At 46.2% G+C, this 25,401-nt stretch overlaps 1 protein-coding gene across 1 annotated transcript; it reads left to right on the forward strand.

The window, feature by feature from the left end:
- Positions 1-235: 235 nt before the first annotated feature.
- LOC131664832 (terminal nucleotidyltransferase 5C-like) lies at positions 236-24,526 on the forward strand. Its single transcript, XM_058936240.1, has 2 exons — positions 236-740; positions 16,634-24,526. The coding sequence occupies exon 2, from the start codon at positions 16,671-16,673 to the stop codon at positions 18,564-18,566; it is 1,896 nt and encodes a 631-aa protein (XP_058792223.1). The 5' UTR covers positions 236-740; positions 16,634-16,670; the 3' UTR covers positions 18,567-24,526.
- The last annotated feature ends 875 nt before the right edge of the window (positions 24,527-25,401 follow it).

The raw sequence follows: 25,401 nt of genomic DNA on the forward strand, positions 1-25,401 counted from the left end.
TCGGAGGTGGGCGGCAGCCGCACAGGTTGTCCAGGCGCAGTGCGAAAGCGCAGCTGAAAAGCAAACGTCGCAGATAGAGCGAGCGAGAGCGGCGGGTGCATAGGTGTGCGTGCGTGTAGAGGCGAGGCAAGGAGGACGAGTGAACGAGCGAGAGCGATATAGCAGTGACGTAGGAGAGCTCTGGGTGGGAGAGTCGTCCGCCGCGCTCGTCGGAGGCTTCCGCGCAGGCTCGCTCGGGCCGCGACTGTCAGTGGGTGCGAGTCTGCGATACCAGCGAGTTCAGCGCTGTACGGCCCGGCTCTACCTCTCTCGATCTCACTGTGTGCGACGAACGAAAACATTTCAGCCGACGGAGCTTCGACACACGCGCGCCTGCGTTCCTCCACCGCGAACGCTCGTTCGATCGGCCTCGTCCTTTCGTCGTCCGAGTGTGCTCTCTCTCTCTCTCTCTCTCTCTCTCTCTCTCTCTCTCTCTCTCACTCTCTTTCTCCCTTTCTCTCTCTCTCTCTCTCTCTCGCCGACCTCTGTTGTTCGCGAACAGAAATTGATTTGCCTGTCATCGATGCGAGAACAAGGCGGTGTGTAGCAGAGCTCGCCCGACACCGGCACGTGTGCAGTGCGACGTTTCCTTCGCCAAGGCTCGCACAGCAAGCGAGAAGAGATCGTCCACCAGTAGCTAGTTCAACAGTCATCACGACGACCAGAAAGAAGCAGCAGCGAGGCAGCTCCCGAGGCAGAACGTGAGTAGCAAACAGAGCGTCGCAGCTGTACGCAAAGCGAGGCAGGCACGAGAGAGCTTTTCGAGAAGGTTCGCCGTCCCTTGCGCGCATCGTAATAGTTCGTCGTCGCCCACCGTCACGAGCTACTCCGACGGGGCTACTCGCGTACATGCGTGCGTGCGTGCATGCGCGAATGCAACGGCTTCTCGAAAGTCCAGCCATTCACTCGCGTCTTCTCGCGATGGTTTCGCGTGCTTGCGTCGGCGTAAGCTTACGTAAGCTCTCGCTCGGCGCCTCCAGATTTTCGGCCAATTCGAGAAGCCGCTGCGCTCGGCTATGCGCGACAACGGCTATAAATAGCATTGTTTACTCCTGCGACCGTTGAAAATCTGTCGCAAGCTGCGCGCGGGCGATCGATGGCTGTTCGGCGAGCGACACTTTTTGCCAGCGTGCAAAAAAGGTGCAGCAGGCCGGGATAACCGCGGACTAGGTAGCAGAGTCGTTGCTGCTTCTAGAACGTACGTCGCACTCAGCGCCATATCCGGCGGCCGGCTTTTCCCTTTCGCTCCGTGTCTCTCTCTCTCTCTCTCTCTCTCTCTCTCTCTCTCTCTCTCTCTCTCTCTCTCTCGTGCTCGCTCACGCTTGCTCTCGCGTGTGAGATGCGAAAAAGCCCTTTCGATGCTTTCGAGCGCGAACGGGTTTGGCGAGATTCTCGCGCAGCGGCAGCAACTCCACTCGAGAGAGGTGAATTAACCCTTTGGTCGCGCTTATAAGTATACACGCTCTCGCTCGAAAGAAAACCTTGAAAGTGCTCATCTATACACACACACACACACACACACACACACACACACACACACACACACACACACATGTACGTATATATGTGAGAATGTGCATGTGATCGATGAGGAAAATAACATATGTATATCATCTAATCGCTGATGCTTGCGAAATGTTGAATTTATTATTATTTTTGGGGCGGGGGAGAGGGAATGGAAAGGAGACGATCGTGTGATAGACAATAGGAGCATTATCTTCCTCCGTGGCGGATAATAGTCGAGATACTCAACAAGCTCTCCCCGTGGATGATAATTTTTTGTCGCAATGGCACTTCTCGAGCCGTGTTGTCGCGCTCGCAAAAGTGATTTTTAATTCGCCAGTCGTGGTCGAGAGCTCCTCCGTACGTGCGACTCGGTGCGCGCGACCTACAACCGCGCGCACCGCGCGCTATTATACATCCAGTGCGAGGTCGTTCTCGTTGTGCTGCCGGTGAAATTGGCCGTGGGCCGCTACTGCTGCTATTCGTCGCCGTGTGTGCGCGCGCACGTGTGTGTGTGTGTGCGTGCGTGCGTACGTGCGTGCGTGTTTTCGCACTGATCATGGAACGTCGATTCGTATAAATATTTTGAAGGTACGTCGCGTTCCGCTTATACGAGCAGATTCGGGAACCTCGCGCGCTACTGTTTATCTGTGGCGAGGAAAGGTTAATAGATGAATCGCGACGGAAACGAATACGTAACGATTCTTTTTTTCTTCTAATTTTTCGGAATTCCGTTTCGTCAAGATTCATGATTAGCAAAATTAAAAGCCGACGACGAGCCGCGATGGCATGACTTATCATCGTCGCGGTGAATAAATACTTAAAAACGAAAGCGACGTGTTTGCATATGTGGCTTGGCCCTTCAGCGGTAGAGCGCTTTATCATCGTGACTTTTTTCATTACTTGCACCCGCCGTTGAGAGACGGATTCCCAAGTTCGCGAAAATATCCTCGGTCCGTTTTATTTTGTTCTTTTTTAAAACCAAACTAGGTGACAGAGTCTTAAGGGCTCGCAAAGTTTAACGGCTTCTTCGTCGTCGTACTGTTGCTTGCATCACATTTATATTGTCTTTCGCGAAGGATTACGTTCGCGCGAAAAAAAAAATGGGAAAACACGATTCTATCTATGCGAATACATGCGTTCATAGTGATAAAAGCCGTAGCTTTTACGAGTTCCGGCATCGTGATTAGTTTCGAAAACCCGTTTTGCATATTGACGCAATGCTCTCTCTCTCTCTCTCTCTCTCTCACTCAGCCCAACTACGGCGGCCGCATGTGTATCGTGCAAATTCTTAAAAACCCAAAGCACTCGAAATAACCGACATTCTTTTTCTTCTTTTCGGCGTAGTTTTTGAATATTTTTTCCCCAATTTGCAGATACACGTTACGTCAGATCGATACGCCTTGAAAAGAGCTCCAACGAGTGGGCAGAGAATAAAATCGTATAACCGTCGTTTGCATCAACTATCGCAAGCAGCTCTCTCATCATCTTTTTTCCTATCTGTGGATTTCTGCATCTCTCAATGAAACGAAACAAACACGAACAGGAAATTTGATTTTATATAAGCGAGAGCTTGTCATTTCGTTGCTACGTCGAGTGCGTTTATTCATAAATTCGAATTTAATTGACGATTGCGCAATCGGGGAAGAGCGCCCGTGCAGCTTCGATGAACATCAGATAAATATCAAACCTAAGCGGATTGACACCTCGCTGGTACGTCCGGCGTGTGCACACGACCAAGCGCATCTACTCGCCGCGGCAAGAAAGAGAAGGAATCGCAAGTCAGCAAACACCCATTCGCGCGCGCAGCTTTCGCAGTCATCGTTCGTGCAATCGCGTAATGACCCTCCTCGCGCGCGCGCACGTACACCGCAGCTTGTCATCAAGTTCAAGCTGTGCGCCGACGCAGCCGTACGATTTGTTTCCGACGATTCAGATTGCAGGCGTCGAGTGGCTGGATAAAAAGAAAAAAAAAAGGAGAGCTTCGCAGGCCTTCGAAGATCGAAATAAAAGCGGATAGGCAGTGGGAGGCCCACGCTTATGCTGGTTTTCTGTGTCACGCGCGCTTGCGAGTTCTCGGCGCGCAAACAGTTAATGCGTGAGAGAGAGGGGCAGGGGGGGGGGGGGTTGAAACGCGTATGCACGAACGAGATCATCTGCATTCCTCAGCGTATGCATATCGTATGCATTCGCGCTTATCGTATCCTCGATTGTTCCGTGTGTACTATCGGCGTGACGGCTCATCGCGACGTGACGGATCCTCTTGTTTGTTTGTTTAGAAGACATGTCACGGGGGATTTTACATATAATTGTGTACACGCAAAGTTTTCGAATCTCTGCCTTGATTATCGCGCTTACGAAATTTTCCATTTGCGCTTGTATTGCTGCCGTAAATCTGAAGTCGCGTGCAATTATCTGTATCGATAATACGTCAATTATGCACAAATGTGTGTACGTCTCTCTCTCTCTCTCTCTGCCTCTTCACCGCAATCCCCTGACAATGATGCGTCAACTATTTCTATTTTCGACAAGCTTAACGAGTGCTTAATTGTTTGGCTCTTTTATCAGTCATTGGCAACAACGCATTTTACAGCGATTACTCTCTAATAGTAAATTTTAAATCGATGAATTTATATTGAAAAACGATACTTCGATTGTGATGACTGTAGTTTTATTGTTGCCATTTTCCTGCTTGAACTTAACGTTCCCCTCCACGTGTAATTATCAAACTTTACATGTACAGCCGGAACATCGAAAAAATAATGTAACTAGTTTGTTTGACTTCAAATTGCGGTATGTGCCAAAATGACTCACGTTCCATTATGCACGTATCTCTTTAATTGATTCCATTCGACAGAATTTTTTTTTTGCCTCTGCATGTTTACTCGTGTTTTTTTATGTACACACATACGTAAGCCTCGTTTAAACATCTGCCTCGCAGTGAAAGATATTGCCTCTCAATGATTTCTTGACATTAAAGAAGTGCGTGTTCGTTGAAAAGGTCATCGCTGAAAATAACGAAAAACTACTTAGAAATTAATCAAACGACATTTTATCTTACACGCTTAAAAAATATTGATGTATGTTTTTTATCGATATATTTGGAAACGAATGAAAATATAACTACGTGATTTAAAGTTACATAAAAGGAAAAGCACGTAATAGAACTGCAGCTGAAGTATAATGTATTTGTAATGAATTATCTGTGCTTTTTTTTCTCTCCGCTGAAAGATCGTCAAGATTTTCATATATCACGATTCGAATAGTATTTATTATATAATATAAAATAGCGCGCGAAGAAATGATGATATCAATTTATTATACCCGAAGGAAGTCATTCGACTGCGTCTCGTGCAGCAATAAAAGTGAAAGCTGAAAATGCCACTTACTTATAGCATTAGATTGGCCTATTTTAATTGTCATACTCTGACGCGAAAAATGCCATAAATAATAATAAATAATAAAATTACGTTTTACTACCGTGGATTCTAGTAACCGTTGCCTTATATCCTCCTCTTCATTTCGTGACTTCATGCATAATTATAACATCGTAAAAGAGCAAAAAATATGTTCCTCCGAGGTTCTCTAAACGAGACAGCTTTCGATGACTGCATACAATCAAGTCTTTCGAATGTTAACGTGGCAAGAGGTTCACGAAATTGCGACATTTGCTTAATTGCGTTGAAGTTTTTGTTGTTGAAAAGGTCTATTAGAACTTGACGCGTTAGTGGCATGGATAAATTCATGTCGATCATTGATCTCGTTCGTTTGGAGTCCCGCGCTAAAAATAGACCTTTGCCTATCCTCCGCATTGCAAAATCTCTCGCTCGCGCGCATGTTCACTGCCTACGCAAACGTCGTATCTTCTCTGCAGCCATTGTTCTTTTTCTTGTTCCTTCGCAGTCCAATCAAAACAAATGATCCGAGTTTCATCGAGCGAACTCCTTGCAATCGAAAGGAAAGGATAAAAAAGGAAAAAATGCACGTCCAGCGCGCATGCAAAGTGGGAAATATCGGCGTCTCCGCGATGGTTACCAACTCGCACACGCACACTCTTATTTGCCGCACGAGGGCCTTATCAGCAGTCGCGTGATTGCGTCAGCTTAGCGAATCGCAGCCTCTCTCGGAAGAGACATAGTACTTCGACCCGCGCGCGAATGTCAAACGCCAAAATCTTTGTGCATTCGTCAAGATTCCCGCTTATCACTGTCGAGCCGAAGGGGAATGTATGCTCGGCGTAATCTCACACACTCTCTCTCTCTCTCTCTCTCTCTCTCTCTCTCGGCCGAAGGTCCCAAGGCCACGGCTCTGACCGGAAGAGCATGTTTCTCCTTTTCGCAATCAGCTCTTTTGACACGCTAGCTTACATTTATTGTTCTTTGACTGTTTATTATCGCGCACGTGTCGCGGTTTATATCGATAGCGCATGCATGATACTGCTTTTTTTTTCATTTTTATCTCACTACGGAAAGAAATTGTTTTCGGCCAATGAAAGTTACGGCTCGCGTTTAATGTACATGTCAAAGCGCCGTATCGGTTTTGTCTGCTACATTGTCAGCTTATTCCGATAAAAACGTGTCTCGGCTCTCTTATCGCACGGATTCTTATTAGTTTCGGATTCCTTTTCACCGATAATATATTATTCACTAATTTGCTCTGCTTTACATGCGTATTTTTGCACGTATAACGACGAAATTCATTATATTTTCTTATAGAAGCGTCGTGTCGCATGATTATATAAGCGAAAGGCGGTTTTGACAAGTGTCGCATAATTATTTTACAGCTACTTACCCGCCACCAATGCGTCAATTTCTTATATTTTCAATGAACACGTCAGTCGGTCTTGTTTTTCGAAATTAACGACAACGCTCGAAGCCTCAATTTGTCACGAGGTTGCACACGCTCGGCTAGCATCGAGGGAGAAAGGCCAATCGTCTATAAGCCATAAGGCTGTGCTGTGCGTATCGATTGCCATCGTCGCGCATGTAGTAGCTCTTCATTGCCATCTTCTCGGCTATCAAAACATTAATTTTCGTCCTACAAATAACAAGCGCTTTTTTCTTTTATCTCCGACTACACGTGCGACCGAGAGAATGTCGCGTACGCGAGAGTATCAAATTGAGGAAAGCAATTGAGGAATCTTAGCTCAGTCCACAGAAAGCTCGGGCCTTGAACGATGTCGTTTGATCGCGCGCGTGCTACCCGTGAAATTTATTGGCTGCTGTAAATGCTTTCGCCGGAAAGATAAGCCTGAATGTTAAGCTTTTTTTTTTGCTCGGCAGTGTATAGATTGTGCAAGCTGTTTACGGAAGGTACGAGCGAGCAAGGTACATCGTGCGCGCGACGGATCGTAAACAACGCACGGCGAGCGCATACGTGCCGAACGGCAGCAATTTGCAGTCATCGCGCAGCGCCGAGTGGGAGCGAGAAGAAAGTGTAAGGCCGAAATGATGAAAGGATTCACGCGCTAAGTCATAGTTGCGCGGTAGGAGTAGATCGCTGCAACTCTCTCTATCTCTCTTTTTCTTACTGTGCTAGAAAATCCTTGCGCGCGAACCACTACTGTGTTCAGTTTTCAACGTGTTGTTTGCAAGAGACCGACGACAATTGATTTCCGAGCTCTTTCGTTTGTACGCTCTCTGCCAAGATCCGTTGGTCGGCCTATCTGTCAAACTGAGCCTCAGCGCGCGTATGATAAATTCCACGAGCTTATGATGCTGTGGAAAGCTTTCGCGAGTTCCACTTGAAAAATGTCTGTTTTCACTTGTATTCATTGCCAGATGTCGCTAGGACATAATTGAATAGTTAAAGCGATCGTAACTGTCTTTGACAATTACTGCGCCTGTCGATGATAAATCGATCAGTTGTTCATTCGCAGTACACGAAAAAAAACTGCAGAGTAGAATTTTTCGAATGAAATTTCGAAAGATACTGGAGCGCGCGAGAAAGAGAGAGAGAGAGAGAGAGAGAGAGAGAGAGAGCTTGCGACGGATTTGAAAAGAAGACGAAACCACGCGTAGCCACAACGACCATTGCGGTATAACAAGCGACAAAATTAATCTTGTTAACCGTTAGAGGATGCATGTAGCACTCGAAACGCGGACTCTCCTTGCCGTGATAGTAAAAGAGTCACATCGAGAGCCACCGACTCGCGAATCGCATACGCACACTTTATCGTGTCTGTGTGTACGTATGGGGCATGCAGGCATTGTACTGCATCTGTTCCTTTTTTCTTCTGCCGTCCCCGGCGCCGTCGCGTTCATTGGCTTCTCTGTTGCGCGCGGCTGGCTATTTCCAACGCGCAGTACACGGATTTAGAATGGGATTTCATTCGACTGCCTAGGGAGATCTTTCGATAGGCAATTTGTTGTCAAGGTTTCTGTGAATGAACGCAGCTTTTTTCTCTCGATCAGCGGTGCCGATTGCTCCCGCGTTTATTTATTTTTTTACCTCCGTCGGTGTACTTGGAAATACCGCCTCTCGGCAAGTGTTTATCTTCACTCGAAAGAAAGCTTAATTAACTTTTCCTTCGACGAGTCCAGCTAGTGCGTAAACACGAGCGTCGTCCTTGCAAAACGAATGATTTTTACCGTCTAGACAAGAGCTCACTGAAGTTTACATAAGCAGTCGGGTCTGCGCGCTGAAATTGTATTTGCCGTTTCGCGATTTTCCACAGCAGTGTGTGCAAGTGCAGGATAGTAATAAACTCTGCAAAATGGGATTATATGGTGTCTCCGTTGAATAATTCATAAAGATTGTCACGGCGAGCGTGTAGTCGGCTCGAGAGAGCCAATGAGATCGCTGCATATTTCTCGGCGAAGCGCGACGAAAATAGCATCGGTCGGCTCGGATCTGCATTATGCAGACGTATCCTATGCGAAATTGAAGTGCAATTAAAATTCCCCGCGGGAGCGACGCCGCGATTATACGCGCGCGCGTCCATTTAGATAATTAGATATTCTTATTGTGCGCGGCGATCGCTCGATGGCAATGAACTGATTACAATAAATCCTCGGCCGCCACTCTTATCGATGTTTATTCAAATGGCCGAGCGTTGCGACAGCTCGCGCCGAGTATCCGCCCGTGCTTGCGAACGCGAGCGTGGCACGGGGAAAGCCGCACGGGGGATCCAAAGAGTGCGTAAATATCGCGCACTAACGCGGTTAACGAGCTTGCGCCGCCGCTATTTCGCGAATTGGGGCTGCCGCCGCCGCCGCCGTCGCCGCCGCCGTCGCCGCCGTCGCGATCTAGGATAATTACATCGCGCGTCGCGTCCATTCGTCAGCCATGACGGCAGCGCGTCGCTGCCCTTATTTTTCTTCCTGCGAGCCCCGCTCCTCGCAGATAACTTATCGCAAACATTCAGCACGCGTCGCCCGGAAGAGATTCCACTTGGTTTCTTTTTCCTTCTGCGCGCGTGCTATTTTCATCAGCCCGAGTCTTTCCACGAGCAGGCAAGGAAAAGACGAACCGCTCCGCGTGAAAAATGGAAAATCGTCGCGTTCGCCGTTGGCCTTTTGTAATCGTAACGACTCGCCGTTTTGTTTGCAGCGTTATAAATCTTCGTCAAAAGTCCGCAAGTTTCGAATTCTTACGTAAACGGCACGCTATTTTGTTATGCGCAGGGAGGATTTAAATACGTCCTTGCCAGAGAGAGAGAGAGAGAGAGAGAGAGAGAGAGAGAGAGAGAGAGAGAGAGAGAGAGAGAGAGAGAGAGTCGTGCGTGTCGATTAGTTCAAACTTTGGAGTCTCTGTTAAACGTCTTACTGTCGAAATCGCGACGATAAGATGGCGCAATCTTATCTAAACACAAACCTCTGGGCTTGATATCATCGTGACCCGTGACCCCGACGAAAACCACTTCGAAAATCAGTTGCACATCTCTTGCCAAGGTAATTTGACGCAATTTTCGAGACGAGCAGCGCTGGATTACTCGCCGCGAACGAGCGCGAATCCGGGATCGAGCATAAAAAGCGCGGCGACGCGAGAGGAAAAGCTGTGGAGGAGCGAAGGAAGAAGAGAACGGAGACGAGAAGAGGCGCGGAGCGTCGTGGATTTGCGTGCGCGCAGAACGCGCGAGAAGCCCACGCGAGTTCACCTCTGCAAGGTCGAATCGCTTCCTCGTGAGAGAGCCTCTCTGGGGTTTCCCCCCACTTGGGCCGCGTGCTGCGGCGTGTATATAGCCTCGACGACGGCGCTGCACATATACGTACTTGCTATACTCGCGGTGGCTCCTTTCCCCTTTCATCCTTGTTGGCGCTGCTCGCCGTTTTTTATTCGCTCGTTCGGTTATACCTCTTACTATCAACTGACCTCTCTTTCTCTGCTGCGCGCATACAGTAGAAAGTTTCACTTATGCTCCTTGGCCGCAGAAGCACGCAGCGCAGCGCTAGGGCATTCGTCGTCGTCGTCGTCGTCGTCGTCCTCCTCCTCCTCCTCCTCCTCCTCCTCCTCCTCCTCCTCCTCCTCCTCCTCCTCCTCCTCCTCCTCGTCCGGGAAAAGTTGCGCGCTGGCTCTCGAGAAAATGCGGTGCTATTCCACTTAGGTGCGTCGACCTTATTTCTCCCAGGCATCTCTTCATAAACACAGAGAAAGCTTTAGTCGGCCGGAAAAAGCCATTGCCGAATGGCCAACGAAACTCCGTCGGGAAATTACTTCGCACTGATGTAAGCATTTTAACTGTGTGTGTGTGTATGTGTGTGTGTGCGTATGCTTTCGTTGTTCTTAATAGACCAGCAAGAGAGATAAAATAGGAATAATACAACGTAACTTTCCGGAAGATGCGTGGTGCTCCGTCGTTTTTTCCGTGTCGATCGCGTGCCGTTTTGCGCAACAACATTTTCGTCAGCCGTAAGTTTATTGTCCCCTTTTTAATATCCCATTGTACGGGCGAATCGTAATTGTTATGTAAAGTTTTTTGATAGCGCCGCGCGAATAGTCGGAGCGACAGCTCGACGGCAGGCTCGTTGGGACACTGCCAAAGCCAATTAGTTTTATAATCACGAAATACATAATCGCGACCAGTGACATTGAACCGTTTTATTTTCACCTTTTCTTACACTGTTTTTCGTCGCTGCTGCAGCGCGCGCACCTCGAAACAGACATTACAATGTACAAATATCCCGCGAGTCTATAAACCTCGTTTCGACGAAAAATTTCATTTGCGCAACTGTCTGCGCTCGGCTCCGGCGCGAATGCCTTCAGCGCCGAAAGGCGGATTTCGATGCGATAAAAAGGAGAACATTCCTCCGCTGGGGATATTTGTTAATGTGATGCGACAAAAGAAATAGCTTTGGCGCGCGAGGGGTCGCGATTAATAAAACGGGGCACGTACGTACATCTATAATTGACAGATACAAATGGGCGAGGATAGATGCTAGCCTCCAGTGCGGGAGTATAGTCATCGGCGCGCTCGCCGCGCATGCATGCACTGGCCTATAACGCGACCGAGAGGACCTCGTCTCATTGTTCTCTTAATGCGCTTTCGACTGGCACATTTAATTTGCAGAAGAGCATTGGAAGCGTGTTATAACGATTCGCTCGCTCGCGCGCCAGCGAGACTTACGACATCGCTCGCTCGTTGCGCAATCGGCCGAAAAAAATCGGCGCATTTTTCATAAATTCGCGAAAAAGGCCGTTAAAAGGGGTGGGGAGGGAGCAGCCTTTGTCTTTTCATATCCGGTATTGCAGAGTTGACATCGCGAAATGAACGTAAATTTTATTGCCCGGCGCCGCTTGCAGCACGCAACGGCATAATCTAGCCGCGGAGGAAAGTGACCTGAATTTTTTCCTCTTTCGGTTTCACAAAGAGCCGGCCCGCGCCGTTAATACGCTCGCTATCCCGAAAGAAATACAATCGCGAACGGTCCTTGCTCGTAGATGCAACGCGTCGAAGAAGAAACGAAAAACAAACGGAAAAAAAGCAAAGAAAACCACGCCGAGCAGATGAACCCCCGCGCGCTTTACATGCGCGAACGGACAACGAGGAAGAAGCTCGTACGCGTAGCTTTCGCTTGGTCGCCGGGAGAGAAGACGGAAAAAAGCTTCTGAGAGAAGGCGCCTCGGCATTGCTAACGTTAAAGTGCGCTCGAGAGAGAGTGCAACGACCGGCCGAGTCGCGTAACCAGGACGTCCTTCTCTCTTCTACGTCAGCTCGCGCGCGCGAACGCCTGTGCTCTTCATAGCCAACTATGGTCGCGCGCCTCTTTTTTTTCCCCTCTTTCTTGTCTGTGTCGCTGCGCTTTTCGGCAACGAAGGCCCCCCTTTTGCTTCTCTTTCGCCGCCACCGACGATATAGTTAGCTCATTCGAATCTTATCGCTGTAACCTGCTCAAAACTCACACGCTCGCTATACCAAAGTATTCTCGACGCGCGGCTTTACCAGTCGGACTCGCTTGCAATCGAATTCCGCCGATATTAAAATACTTGGCTCAATTTCTGAAGCAGGAAGACTTTTCAAAATTCCGATCGCGTGTGCGTCCCTCGCGCTTCGTTTTCACTAGCGGCGAGTGTGCGGCTCAGCTGTGCGCGTGCGTGCATCGCTTTTGCGCTTTCTTTGCCTTCGCGGCGACACGTGATTATATACCGACGATGTGAGCCGACGTGCTATTTTCGCTGCCGTCGCTCCTATTTACGTTTCAGCGCTAAACAGCGTTTTATTTCGGAGAAGGCCGCAAGCCACGCACTCTCGCCTTTGCCTCTCTCGTTCGACCGGTCATTTTCGAAATGCAGGCGTGCTTTACTTGGAGCAAAGGGCAAATCATTAACACTGGCGGTATCTCTTAATTTCTAATTTTATTGTTATCAAACGTCGCAAATTAGCACGCAGAAAGGTGCATCCGCGACACGTGCTATCAGTTCATCCAAGGCCGTGTTGGCGAACGAACGAAAAAAAACATGATAATCATTATAAGCAACTTGTGCCCGAAAATTCCCCAGAGAATTCCTGCTGACGATGGATAATAAATTTCGGTCAACGAGCATCGTTGCCGCGCCGCGCCAAAAAAAGTATGCTAACGAGTTTTATATGGAAATTGTTCCTCTCTTATTTATTTATTTATTTTTTTTTCCTCGCGTGACATTTCCGTTTGCTCACCGATCGTCAATCGGACGAAGAAAATTAGTCGCGACCTCCGCGGTTCCGCGACAGCGCGAGAGGAAAAGTATGCCCGCGACTAATCGCTCCGTAATTGTCTTCTCGCGCGTGCTTGCGCGCAAATGGCTCGATTGCCTGTCCGCCAATTAAACGAAGACACATCGGAGTTACAAGTGCGCGGGAAAAACAAGCTATATAACGCTCGAGCGAATTGGCAGGTTGCGCAGAGGCGACGCTCGCCGCTCGCTTCCGTCCGCGCGTTTGCGCCACCCGCAAGAATTCTCAATCGGGAAAACTGACTTACAAGTCGTGTTCACCGATTGGGGTACGCACGCCGCGATCAACCATTAGCGCCACGCTCAGCAACGGCCGTTGAAATGCTAACAAACGCTAACCAATAGCGCGATGATTGACGCGAGCGCCCGCCGAAGCATCGTAAAGAAAGAAGAAAAGGATGAAAGAACGATCCATTGTACGCGCGAGGTGTAATAGGCGCGAGAAATACCTAGCTGGAAGTCCGTGGCGACAAGACACGACGACGCCACGCGCGCACGGATTCCTCCTGGAATCGCAGCGACGCGGATGTAGAGCAAATCGCGATGAATACTAAAGCGGCGGCGTCATTCGTCGCGCATCAAATTTTCATTCGCGTAGACCCTTACTCTCACGAGCACGCAGCGAGCCAGCCTATAAGTCGATCGGCGCTTCTCTCTCTCTCTCTCTCTCTCTCTTTCTCTCGCTCTCTCTCTCTCTCTCTCTCTCTCTCTTACTGGGTCAATCATAATAGCCTTGCCGGCTTCTTATAATACGATGTGGCCGTTCGATCGTTGGAAACGCATTTATATTTCACGCGTATCTATAAGTAATCCGCCTGCCTGCCCCGCGTTCGTGCGTGTGTTCCACAGCCTTTGATTTATTGACCTTGTTTTTCATTTTTTCTTTCTTCTCTTATGAGTGCGTTTATACATTACCATCTCTTTATTGTTGCACCAATGTGTACGCGAAGAAAAGCCGGTTGGCATTGCACGTTCGCGCGCTCTATCCGTAGCTTTCGATTTGCAAAAGAAGAACTTTCTCTGGGAGCTCGCGGCGCGCGTCGACTGCCGAAGTCGCGTTTATTCGAAATACAGTCGAACTCCCGGCACTTCTCGCTCTCGGGAGTCGCTCGCCCCGGCACTTCTCGGTGAGCGGCAGCCAATCAGAGCTTACGGCCAGGTATGGGCATACTGTAGCTTGCCGCGTGAGCCCATGGGGCACTCAAAAATAGTTAGTTCAAAATAAGCAGCTGCGCCTTATATTAAACAAAATTCATACGTTAACAACAAAGAATAATTAATATGATAGTCAACTTTTTTTTGATAATTTAAAAAATTGAACGCAAATAAATTTTATTTATGATTTCTACATATGTATAGGTAATAATTAGTTATTTAATTTCTTTGTAAAACATGAACGAACGAAATACTTCTTTTTTTTAATACCATATTTTTTTATATTTTCGTTACTTTTTTATTATAAAAATAAATCGCTAAAAATTTTTTTTCTTAAAAAAAGTAAAAGCATCAATTGGTTTGACAAGAAAATCTAAGACATTCTCTATCGCGTTTTTTTTTGTCAGATTCTAATTTGTTAGTGTAAAATCATTATAAAGGGGTTCATAAGATTAAAATCGGATTATCTGCATCCATAAAACTAAAAGTTTGAAGTCGGATTATCCATACCTATTCGGAAATCTATTGAAATTATAAAGAGGAAAGAATAAGCCTTCCAATAAGGCCGGAAGAGAAATAGAGACCCCCTGGTATGCAAGGGGCAGTGTACGGCCCTGCCCCTTGAGAAGTGCCGCGTCGCAGCCAGCGAGAAGTGCGGGGGCGCAAGAAGTGCCGCAACGAGAAGTGCCGGGGGTTCGACTGTATAACTTCCGTACGCGAAAATGAGAAACTTAGCCGGCTAAATTAGGGCGATCAACGAGCCTCGCGAGCATAATAAACTTCGTGTCTGATCGCTTCGACAACTACCACTGTACACTTTCACATTTTCGCATGGTGTCCCAAAGCGTGTACGCAACCGGATTTTTTTTGTCCGCGCGCGAGATAAGAATAATGTCGGCGATGTAATATATAGGTCATGCGTACGGCGAACCGTTATATATAGGGAGCATCCATCCTGAATAGCGACAAAGGAAAAACAAGCGAATTACACATGCGCATGCGATAGCCGGCTATTCATAGCGAGTTGACCGGCTTCATTAACTTCCACAAGTTCAAATTCGCGTTCAAACGGTAGCAAAGTTGGCACGCACGGCTCTAAAAATAAAATCCTCTCTCTAACCCTCCCCTTGATTCATACAGGCGCGTACGCACAACTTGTTGCCGTTGAAAGTCGTAAAGTAGCTTTCCCAAACGGAAAGAGCAGTGACGGCAGATGTGTATCTGCGCTGTCGGCTACTGAATGAAATTACTCGGCGCCGTGGTATGACGTAGGTTGCCCCTGGCAAGATCGATACGCGGCGGCAGGCCGGTTGCGTGGGTATCAATCTTGCGACGGGAGAGAAAACGCGAGAGGCTATTCATCCCCCTACGGGTCCGCCAGCTGACTGGCTCGTCTCGTTCCTCGGCAGCGCCGCGGTAGCCTGTTGATTTGGCGTGGGCTGCTTTCGCGTCAATGACGCAAAATCGGGCGTGCGTGTCCGCTTCTTAGTTAATCGTATCTCGTTCGGAGGCCCTCGACGCTCGCTGCCATGTCAAAGATAAACTCGGCTCCGGCTCACACATGTCAACGCTGTACTTCTTTTCGGTCCTTCTCTTGATTTCTCTCCTCGGAATTCCCCTTCGTGGCTTCCGGCACGTACGTGGATCGCTAGGCTCGCACGCACGCGCCCCAGCCCACGACGCTTTGTTTTTCATCCTTGAACCTCTCTCTCGCCGGTCGCTTGGGTTTTCCCCGCGAGACATGCGCATTCGCGTGCGCGCTTCGTTTCCGTCTTTCCATTTTTTTTCTTTTCCAGCTACTTCACGAGATAACACGAGACAAACAAAGACAAGACTGTGCCCAGCATTTAGGACTCGTTGCCCGCGTCTCGGTATGCTCGGTGGAATGGAACGTTCTGGCAATTCGTCGTGCGCTTTGTCATCGCGACCAACTTAGAAAACTCGCCGAAGTTTACTGCTACTAGAAGAAAGCAAAATAAAAACAAATTTTGTTTTCCGACGCTTAGGCGGACCAAACAACCCGACGAAAACTATCCAAATATAAGGCAAGGACGCGAAAAGCCTCGTTATCCCGCGCGAGTAAACACCAGCAGCGTAAAGTATCTTTGGCGAGAGCGCGTGGGATGCGCGGCTGGCGCCGTCGATCTAGCGAAACGAAAGGAATATAATCGCTGACGAAGCACCCCCGCAGTGACGCGAGTGAGACCGAACGAGCGAACGCCAGCGGTTTTCATCCGCGCGCAAGTGTCTCCGTTCGTGGCCTCTTTTTCTTTTTTCTTTTTATTTCTGTCTTTCTTTTTTCTTTTCGTTTTCATCTATTTTTCATTTTCTTTTTTGCACGGCGACGGCGGCCACAATGTGTATCGCGCCAGGGAGCCTTTCACTTCTGTTGATGTTCGAGTAGTGGTGCTCGTTACACAAGTCTCGTAATACTGAGCGGCAATAGAGCGCGTGAACCAGCGCGCCAAAGCGAACGGATAGATCTCTCTCTCTCTCTCTCTCTCTCTCTCTACTCGCGCGGCCTGCACACTCGTAGCCGCGACGTTGTTTCAAAAATTACGCCTTGTCGTGTCGACAGATGCACAAATGCTCTCTCTCTCTCTCTCGCGCGCGCGCGCCTAGGCATTTTCTCGCTCGAAGAGTGAAAGTTCGACGTTTCCGCGCTCGTAAATTCATAAGGTCACGCCATTGTCTAGGATGCGCTGGCTCGCGCGCAGCTTTCATTGACACGGTTTACTAAACAGCCGTACGCTACTAAAGCTTCACTTGTTATGTTCTTTTCCAGTGTGCTCACTGCCGCGGGACACGGCGGCCAGAAAACGATGGAGTCCGCCTCTGGCGCCACTGCCGCTAGCTGTCAGGTCAAAGGCTGCAAAGCGAACAAGAGGTCGGCCAAGCACCACGACAGCTACATCGCTAAGGAGAACAACAACCTCAACTCATGCAGCGACGAGGAGAACGTCGACGAGCAACCGCAGAAGCACAGCAGCAAGAAGAGCCAGTCGCCCAAGTCTACCCACAATAACAATAACAGCAGCAGCAATGCGAAGAACAACAACAATAACAAAGTCGGCAGCAAGTCGAGCTTCGGCGGCAGCAAGTCGCCGAGCAAGCCAACAACCCCAGATCTCACTTACAGCAAGGTCGTGAGCAACAGCATCCTCGCCAACTACGACTGCATCAAGATTCCACCCATCAGCATCCCCAGTATCAGCGTGCCAATTGTCGGCAGCACTCCGCTCATCGCGACGACGACAGACAGCAGCAACAGCAGCAGCAGCAGCAGCGTCAGCGCGGACGAGCAAGACAATGTGATAAACGAGGAAAGTAACAAGTTGGCTCAGCAGCAGCAGCAAATTGTTGCGGCCGCCAACAATAATAATAATGAGAAGAAGACTGCAATCAACAACAACAACAACAACAACAACAACAACAACAACAACAACAACAACAACAACAGCAACAATAACAGCAACAACAACAAGGACGCGGAGGCCCAGCAGAGGCGGGCGGTCCTGTCGTTCGAGCAGGTCTGCCGACTAAACGACGTGATGAACGAGGTGGTGAGCATACACGGTCGCGGTAACTTCCCCACGCTGGAGGTGAGGCTGCGGGATCTGGTGACAGTGGTGAAAGGCAAGCTCGAGGCCGATCCGAGCCAAGGTGGCGCGGGCATGCGGGTCCGCGACATCAGACTGAACGGGGGCGCCGCCTCGCATGTGCTCGCCACCGAATCGCAGCCCTACAACGATCTCGATCTCATATTCGCCGTGGAGCTGTCCAGCGGGCGCAACTACGATAAGGTCAAGGCCGCGGTGCTCGGTTCCCTGTTCGATCTTCTGCCCGAGGGCGTATCGCGCAAGAGGATCACCACCTGCAGCCTCAAAGAGGCTTACGTCTCCAAGATGGTCAAGGTCAGCAATGACGGTGACCGCTGGAGCCTGATATCGCTTGGCAACTCGCGCGGACACCGCAACGTCGAACTCAAGTTCGTCGACTCGATGAGGCGCCAGTTCGAGTTCAGCGTGGACTCCTTCCAGATAGTCCTTGACTCGCTGCTGCAGTACCACCAGGAGCGGCAGCAGCAGCAGCTGCAGCTACAGCAGCAGCAGCAGCGCGAGCAGGACCAGAAGGAGGACTCCTCGGCCGAGTTGAACGAGAGCTCGTATCCCGAGGTGGTTGGTGAGTCGGTGTACGGCGACTTCCACGAGGCGCTGTACCACCTGCAGAAGAAGCTGATCTCGACGAGGCATCCCGAGGAGATCCGCGGCGGTGGACTGCTCAAGTACTGTAACCTGCTGGTGAAGATGTACAAGCCCGCGCAGCCGGACTATATCAAGACCCTGGAGCGCTACATGTGCTCGCGCTTCTTCATCGACTTTCCCGACATCGGCCAGCAGAAGGCCAAGCTGGAGAACTACCTGTGGAACCACTTCGTGGGCGCCGAGGAGGAGGCTCTGAAGTACCAGTACCTGATGCTACTGCACAGCGTGGTCGAGGAGTCGACGGTGTGCCTGATGGGCCACGAGCGGCGGCAGACTCTGGCGCTGATCGAATCGCTGGCTTACCAGGTGCTCTGCCAGGAGCAGCAGCGGCTGACCAATCACCAGGCGCCTGCGCCGGCCTACCTCTACGCCAACGGCTACTACTACGCCCCCGTCATACCCACGGCCTGCTACACCTGCACCTGCAACTCTTGGATGGCCTGCTCGTCGTGATGCGCCGAATACAGCGCCCACTCTCGCACTCGCACGGGCGAGGGCTAGACATCCACGAGCTCACGCTCTGTTCTCATTATGTCATTGCACATCAACGCCAGCGTCGCGCCTCTTTCTGATGGATTTGCCGATGATGCTTGCGCGACGCCGTCTACACATCACACCCCATCTATCGACGACCACAGTATAACAAGGCAGTTCTTTTTATCTTTCTTTTCTTCTCTTCTCGACTCGCGTGGATCACATGTAAATGCTCTGAGTTGGCCATCCTTCATTATTAAATGTACTACTGTTGAACGAGAGACAGAGCCGTGACTCTTCAGACGCGTACACACACACGCACACAAATTATAAGAAAGTACACTGACACGCATACACACACGCGCGCGCTGAAGCAAATTGAAGGCTCGAAGAAAAAAGACTTTTTTAAACGACGATAATGGGGGAGCAGTGCGCACGATGATGCGCGTCCGTGGTGTGTCTCTTCGCTCTTTTTTCGTCATGACTTATATGATGATTACTTAAACTATACGACGAGCCAACAATCACGACGACAACAGATTATACTATGCTGCTGATATCATGTATCTATTGTTGCTAATGATGGTGATGCTGCCACACTTCATGGCAAATTTCTCTCCTCTCGGCGATCAAGAAAAAGAAGAAGAAGAACAACAAACCATCTTTTTTCAAATCAACAGGTGCTGTGCTTAAAAAAATAAACAACAACAAAAAATGAATTGTCTGTGCGCGACGAGAAGAGGATCGACGGCCATAAGTATGTATATCGCGATGCGTTTCTTTCTCAGCAAAAAACAAAAAGAAATGTAATATGATAATAACGTTGTGTCGCGCTGTAATATGTTATATCTTTCTCTGATAATCATTCCTATATACGTATATATGTGGGAATTCGACCGATGATGATTATGCGAAAATGTATGAGTGCACTCACAAACACAGACGACACATACGTTGCGTACTACGACACACTTGACATACAGAAACCAAAAGAGATACGAGTAAAATGTTATTATAGTGTTTGTGCGAAGGAAAGAGCGATACGGAATCAAGATTCACATTTATAGATATACATATATGAGGCGTTGTGCATTTTTGCAATTTAAAAAAATTATTATTACCCTTCTGGATTCGATGATGATTGATATTTCGGCGGGGAAATTAAAATCCACTATACACGCAAGTATACTTTAATTAATTATTCGATTAATTGATATGTGTGGCTGTGATAAAAAGCAAGCTCTTCTTTTTCGTTTTTTTTTGTTCGTTAAAAAAAGAAAACAAAATAAATCTTGGAATCCTTACGATGATGTTGACATGTTACGCAGAATTTAAAAAAATATATAAATACGGTTAATCTTCAGGAATAATGCGATAATTATTGATGTAAATTCGAGGAAAATTTTAAAAGTATCAATATGTAGACACGAGTCATATTTGAAAATGGAAAAGAAAATCAATTGACGAGAGGTGCAGACAAGTCAAGAACAGCGAAAAAAAAGTATAAATTCCGTACTTAATCAAGCACGAGGCACTCAACTCGTGTGCTAATCCCCGTACGGGAAGCGAAGCGACATATATAGATCTCGCACATGCCAAATTACGCTTTCTTTTTGTTTGTTTTTTCTTTTTTTACAAAAAAGTGTGTTACCCGCAGGGAGAGAGGGGCGGGGGAGGGGGGGGGGGCGGAGAAAGAGTAAGAGTACAATGAACCTGTGCGCCGCGTGTGTCAAGTGTCACGGATAGCGCGAGTATACACACACACACACATGCGCAAGCGCGTGCGAACTAAGAAAAATTCGCAAGCAAGCTCTCGCGCTGCGCTGCTTGCCAGTACTCGCGGATCGATATCGAGCGGTGACCTCTTTCCCGGACTACTCTCACTTCTACTGTATGTGTGTACTGCGCGCGCAAAAGCCTCTTTTAACCTTCGGATAATACAACTGCTACAACCATCGTTATACCAATTACAAGTTGCTCTCGGTTTTGGATTTTCTCGTTGTGCATGGTTTGTCTTGTCAAAAATTGATCTTTAAAACGGTTATTATTTTTTATTACTTCTGGTGCATTGCTTTTTAGTTTCATACAAAAGAAACGCGTGAAAAAAGGTGTGTGTATGTGTTCGCGCGCGTGAATTATATTATCAGTTGATGTAATCGAGTGACGAAAGTTACTTGCGAGAAAGGGAAAAATCGTTGCAAGTGACTATGATGTTTACTATACATATACGCTTCTATGATTTTTATTCGTGTACACTCGCGGCGACAGCGACGACGACGATCCTATCGCACGATTATCGTAATATGTATCTACATATGCGGGTTGAACGCGCATCGGTTGAACTTTTTATTTTCTCTTTCTATTGCGACCGAACTCGACTAACGAAAAAGATAAAATGAAAAAAAATTGAAAAAATTAAAAATTTAAAAAAGGTGACATAAAAAAAAACTTTTAAAAAATGGAAAAAATTAGACTGATGAGAGACTCAAATCGGAGTTGAATGGATAGCTTGCGTGTTACGTTATTTTTTGTGATTCGTTTTATCGCGAATGAGGAGATGCGCGTTATATAATACGAAATTAAAACTTAGCGAAAGTAGTGCGAAAATGAAAAAAAATTATTCCGTTGAGATGTCACGTCTAAAGTGTTCACGAGCACTTGACGGAGCAATCGAATATCGACACAAAAAAAGATTATTTTGAGCGTGATATGTAATTAATTATATTATACAGTAAAAAGCTTTAATATAATCGATAACAAAAAATTACTAACAATTAAGTTTTAAAGAATACGAGCGGGTAAAGTCGCTTTGCGGTCGCTTACGGGACGGCGTAAAACAGACGAATAACGTTAGTAAAACATAATAGACTGTCTTTCAATGAAAAAAAAGTAAAAATATAACGTCGCAAGACAAACTCTTATTACGTAAAAATTGAGTATATATACTACACAAATATACATAATTGAACGTGTTTGAAAAATGAGAAATGCGTTTCCTTTGCTCCTCTTCTTTTCATTGACTGGTTTTTATTGTCTTTCCGTATAGTAAAAGCGTAATAAGGTAGCTTTGATTTGAGATCGCTATGTAATCATGTACTCAAGAAGGACGAACGCCCGAGATAACTGAGAGAGTGAGAGTGCGTACGTATATATTTATGAGATAATAAAGTGCGAACGAGTGAAAGAGTACAAGAGGAGAGACAAAAAAATTTCTTTTGCGATATGATTTATGGGAGGGAGAGAAAAGAAAAGACAGAAAAAAATACAATGGTCCAGCGCGATAATTTAGCGTAATGAGTAATAATTTACCATGAACACGAGAATGAAAAAATATGTTGTAGCGAATACCATGCATAACGACCGCATCTCATTACTGTTATATACATATACTTTTTATCACAAGCAAAACAAGTAAATACAATCAAGCATCACTAATAATTATCAATATATTATATGTGTAATGCTTAAACGAATTATAATGTAATACATGATAATTGATAGTAAAGCTCTGTAAAAGTGTATAAGACTATCGTCTAGTTAGCTTCATTAATGAAACAAAACAAAAAAATCAAGTACCTATTGAATTATTTGATAAAAAAATAGTCCTTACGAGCGAGGGCAAGACTATACACTATATAGAATGATTTTTAAAAGTTATTAAGAAAACAATAATGTACATATTATTATTATCATTATAACTACTATTATTATTATTAATATTAATTATAGTACATGAAACTCATACGTCATGTTGTAGAACGAAACATTAAGATTTAGTTGCGCTCGCCACTCTACTGCTATACACTTACCTACTCAAATACACACTTACGCAAAACAATACATGGAACACATTATACAAGAATGTAGAAGAATTTTTAATCTGAAATACGAACAGAAGAACGAAGGCAACAATGAAACCATGCAATAAATATTGTGCGCAAATGAAAAAACTACCGCGCGTAGCAGTGGATCTTTCGTTTGCGCAAAAACGTTTGCTCTGCTTTTCATTGCTTCATCTTTCTTTCTTTCTTTCGTTTGGCAAGCATCGAGGAATGATTCCTACTGGTGAAAAAAAGTCAAGTAAATACAGAAATTCACTGACATTATTGGTGGATCTTCATTCTCCTTGTGATAAAACTTAGTTTTCGTTTACTTTTTGTGCATCAGGGGTATCGTTCTCTCGAGATTCATCACACTTAGGATAAATACGTATATGCGTATGGAATACAGTCATGAAAATATACACACGCACACTCACACATTTTCGTAAAGAAAGTGAATGAAGGTGAATATGATCGATATCGAATAAGTAGAGAGAGCGCAAGGCAGAAAAAGACTTGAAAACTGTTAAGATTTTCTTTTTATTTTCTGGATGATGACAAGTAAGTTATTCATGATAAAAACGTAGTACCACAACGATACGATTCACGTTACGTTTATACTTTTGAGATGATATCGAAAATCTTTTTCGCAACCATGTGCTTTCTTTTCTGCTGTTCTTTTTAATGCGACTGTCAAGTTATTATAATATTGTTGAATGAGAAATAATGTTGTTACGATGACCATTTGACGTCGTTATTGAACAAAAAAAATCAACTTTTTGCTACATACACTACTGTGAACCGTATTTTTTAACTAAATGATAAAAAACAAAACATTTGTTACGATTCTATATTGTACGAAAACTCTGTACGGTTATTTTCATGATATACTTCAGTCGGTGACTACTCGAAGATAAGGCGCCTAGTGAAAACTTGGCTTTGTAAGCTCACGTACACACAACACATCCCACTCTTGTAAAGAGACAAGGAAGACAAAGAAAAAAGAAAATTAGCTTGGAAAAATTCTTTGCACTACTCGTAGAGACGTATTATAGATAATACTACAATATAGCAAAAATCGTCAATATTGTTTCAAAGAGATTCGTAGTCAATGTGACGAAACTTTTTTTCAAATGGTAACGAGTGATTTTTCTCTACAGATAGTATGACTTAATACCAAAGTCAAAGAACGGTAGTATAAAGAGATTTTTTCCGTTAAGCCGGTTTTTTTTGTTTCATTTGGCGAGGACTTCTTTTCCTTTGCTCATGTTGCCGAGAACTGTTTTTATTTCTGATTGTTTTGCCCGTCGCATATATTATATTATATATAAATATTATAATTCGCGTAATTACGTACGAGATATCCGTCGATTTTTACGCCGGCATTTATTTACATCGATTTATTGTGTAGCCATGTGTAAACGAACGTGACGTTTTATTTAATCACGGCATTGGAAAAAAATAATAATAATCGTAATTGACATCCGTTAGTTTTCCCAAAAGAGAAAAAAAATATATATATCGCAGATTTTAAAGACAAAGAAGAAAAGGAACCTAAAAGAGGAAGCGACCAAATAGAATGATTGTCGCGACCGATTTGTAGCATTGTACAATCTACTCACACTTTCGTATCAATGTTTTGCTGCTAATCGCAAAATATACAAGGATAAACTGTGAATCGCAGATTATTAAAGATTTACAAATTTCATATTGATAAAGCGCGCGTAGATGATGAGATGATAGATTTTTATCGATTCCCCGCTATTATACAGCGTATAGAAGTAATGAAAGAAAAACAAAATAAAGACAATTGAAATGTTGAAATCTTATTAGTCGTTTATTTATCCTGCGAAAGCTCTTGAACAGAGATATCAAATGAAATTTAAGCAAAGTTAACGATGATGAACAAATGCTGGATGCTGAAGAAGACGCTCGAAGGGAAACGAAGACGACGAGGAAAAATTCTATTATAAATTAAGTATAAGTGGGCCCCGATCCGGTTGATTTTTTTACTTCTCTGACTTGCCCATCAATATATATTCCCATATAAAGAAATGTTACAATAAAAAAAAATATAAAAATGGAAATAAATATCGTACATAAATACCAACCCAAACAACCGAGCACTCTCTTGTTGTTATTTTCACCCTGGAAATCCTCCTTTGGTTCCCATCACTTCGCAGTAGCGAGCTTGCAACGCGCGTATTATTATATCATATCAAGGATATAACTTTACTCCGGCTAATTTGCTGAAGCGTATAAAGTTACGAAGGTAAGTCGGTTACATTAAGCCAGCCTGGCGTGCTGGATAGCGCATAAAGTTACCTTTTGAAGACAATCTTCGAGGTCATTAGCTCAGCGTACACTGCCTGCACCGTGTTTCTCCTATCACGTAGACACCATGCCCACGCGCACGCCACTCGAGTGCCGATACAAATCTCGCAGCTCGACTTGGCAACAACAGCGATCGTCGGTTTTCGTCTAGATAAATCGTCATTCCGGCCACGTTGCGCGGAACAAGATTGTATCGAGACTTTCGATTTTGCGATCGGTTCGGCGACAGTTTCGCTGACCGTCATTTCCACAGGTCGGCTTGACGAACAAGAGGGAAGAAAGACGAGAACCGCGATCTTCTCGAGTACGCGCCCCATGCGACGGCCACGGAATCTCGATTCGGCGTTCGAAGATCGAGACAAAGGGATCGAGAGAGAGAGAGAGAGAGAGAGAGAGAGAGAGAGAGAGAGAGAGAGAGAGAGAGAGAGAGAGAGAGAGAGGGAGAGAGAGAACGAGCGTGAGCAAAATCTCGTGCGTTACGCGTGTGTTTGCACGTTATAACGACCTTGACCAGAGACCTACGGGAATTGACGGACGTCAAGGACGGGAATAACGAGACCTTGGGAGTCGTGAAAATATAGGGAACAGGATCACGCAAGGGGCCGCCACCACTTTTTTTACTCGTGTATATCCCCTTCGATTTCGTAATCGTTGCAAAC

This window comes from Phymastichus coffea, unplaced genomic scaffold (genome assembly GCF_024137745.1).
Source record: "Phymastichus coffea isolate CEN01 unplaced genomic scaffold, Cenicafe_Pcof_1.1 PCOF00046, whole genome shotgun sequence".
NCBI lineage: Eukaryota > Metazoa > Arthropoda > Insecta > Hymenoptera > Eulophidae > Phymastichus > Phymastichus coffea.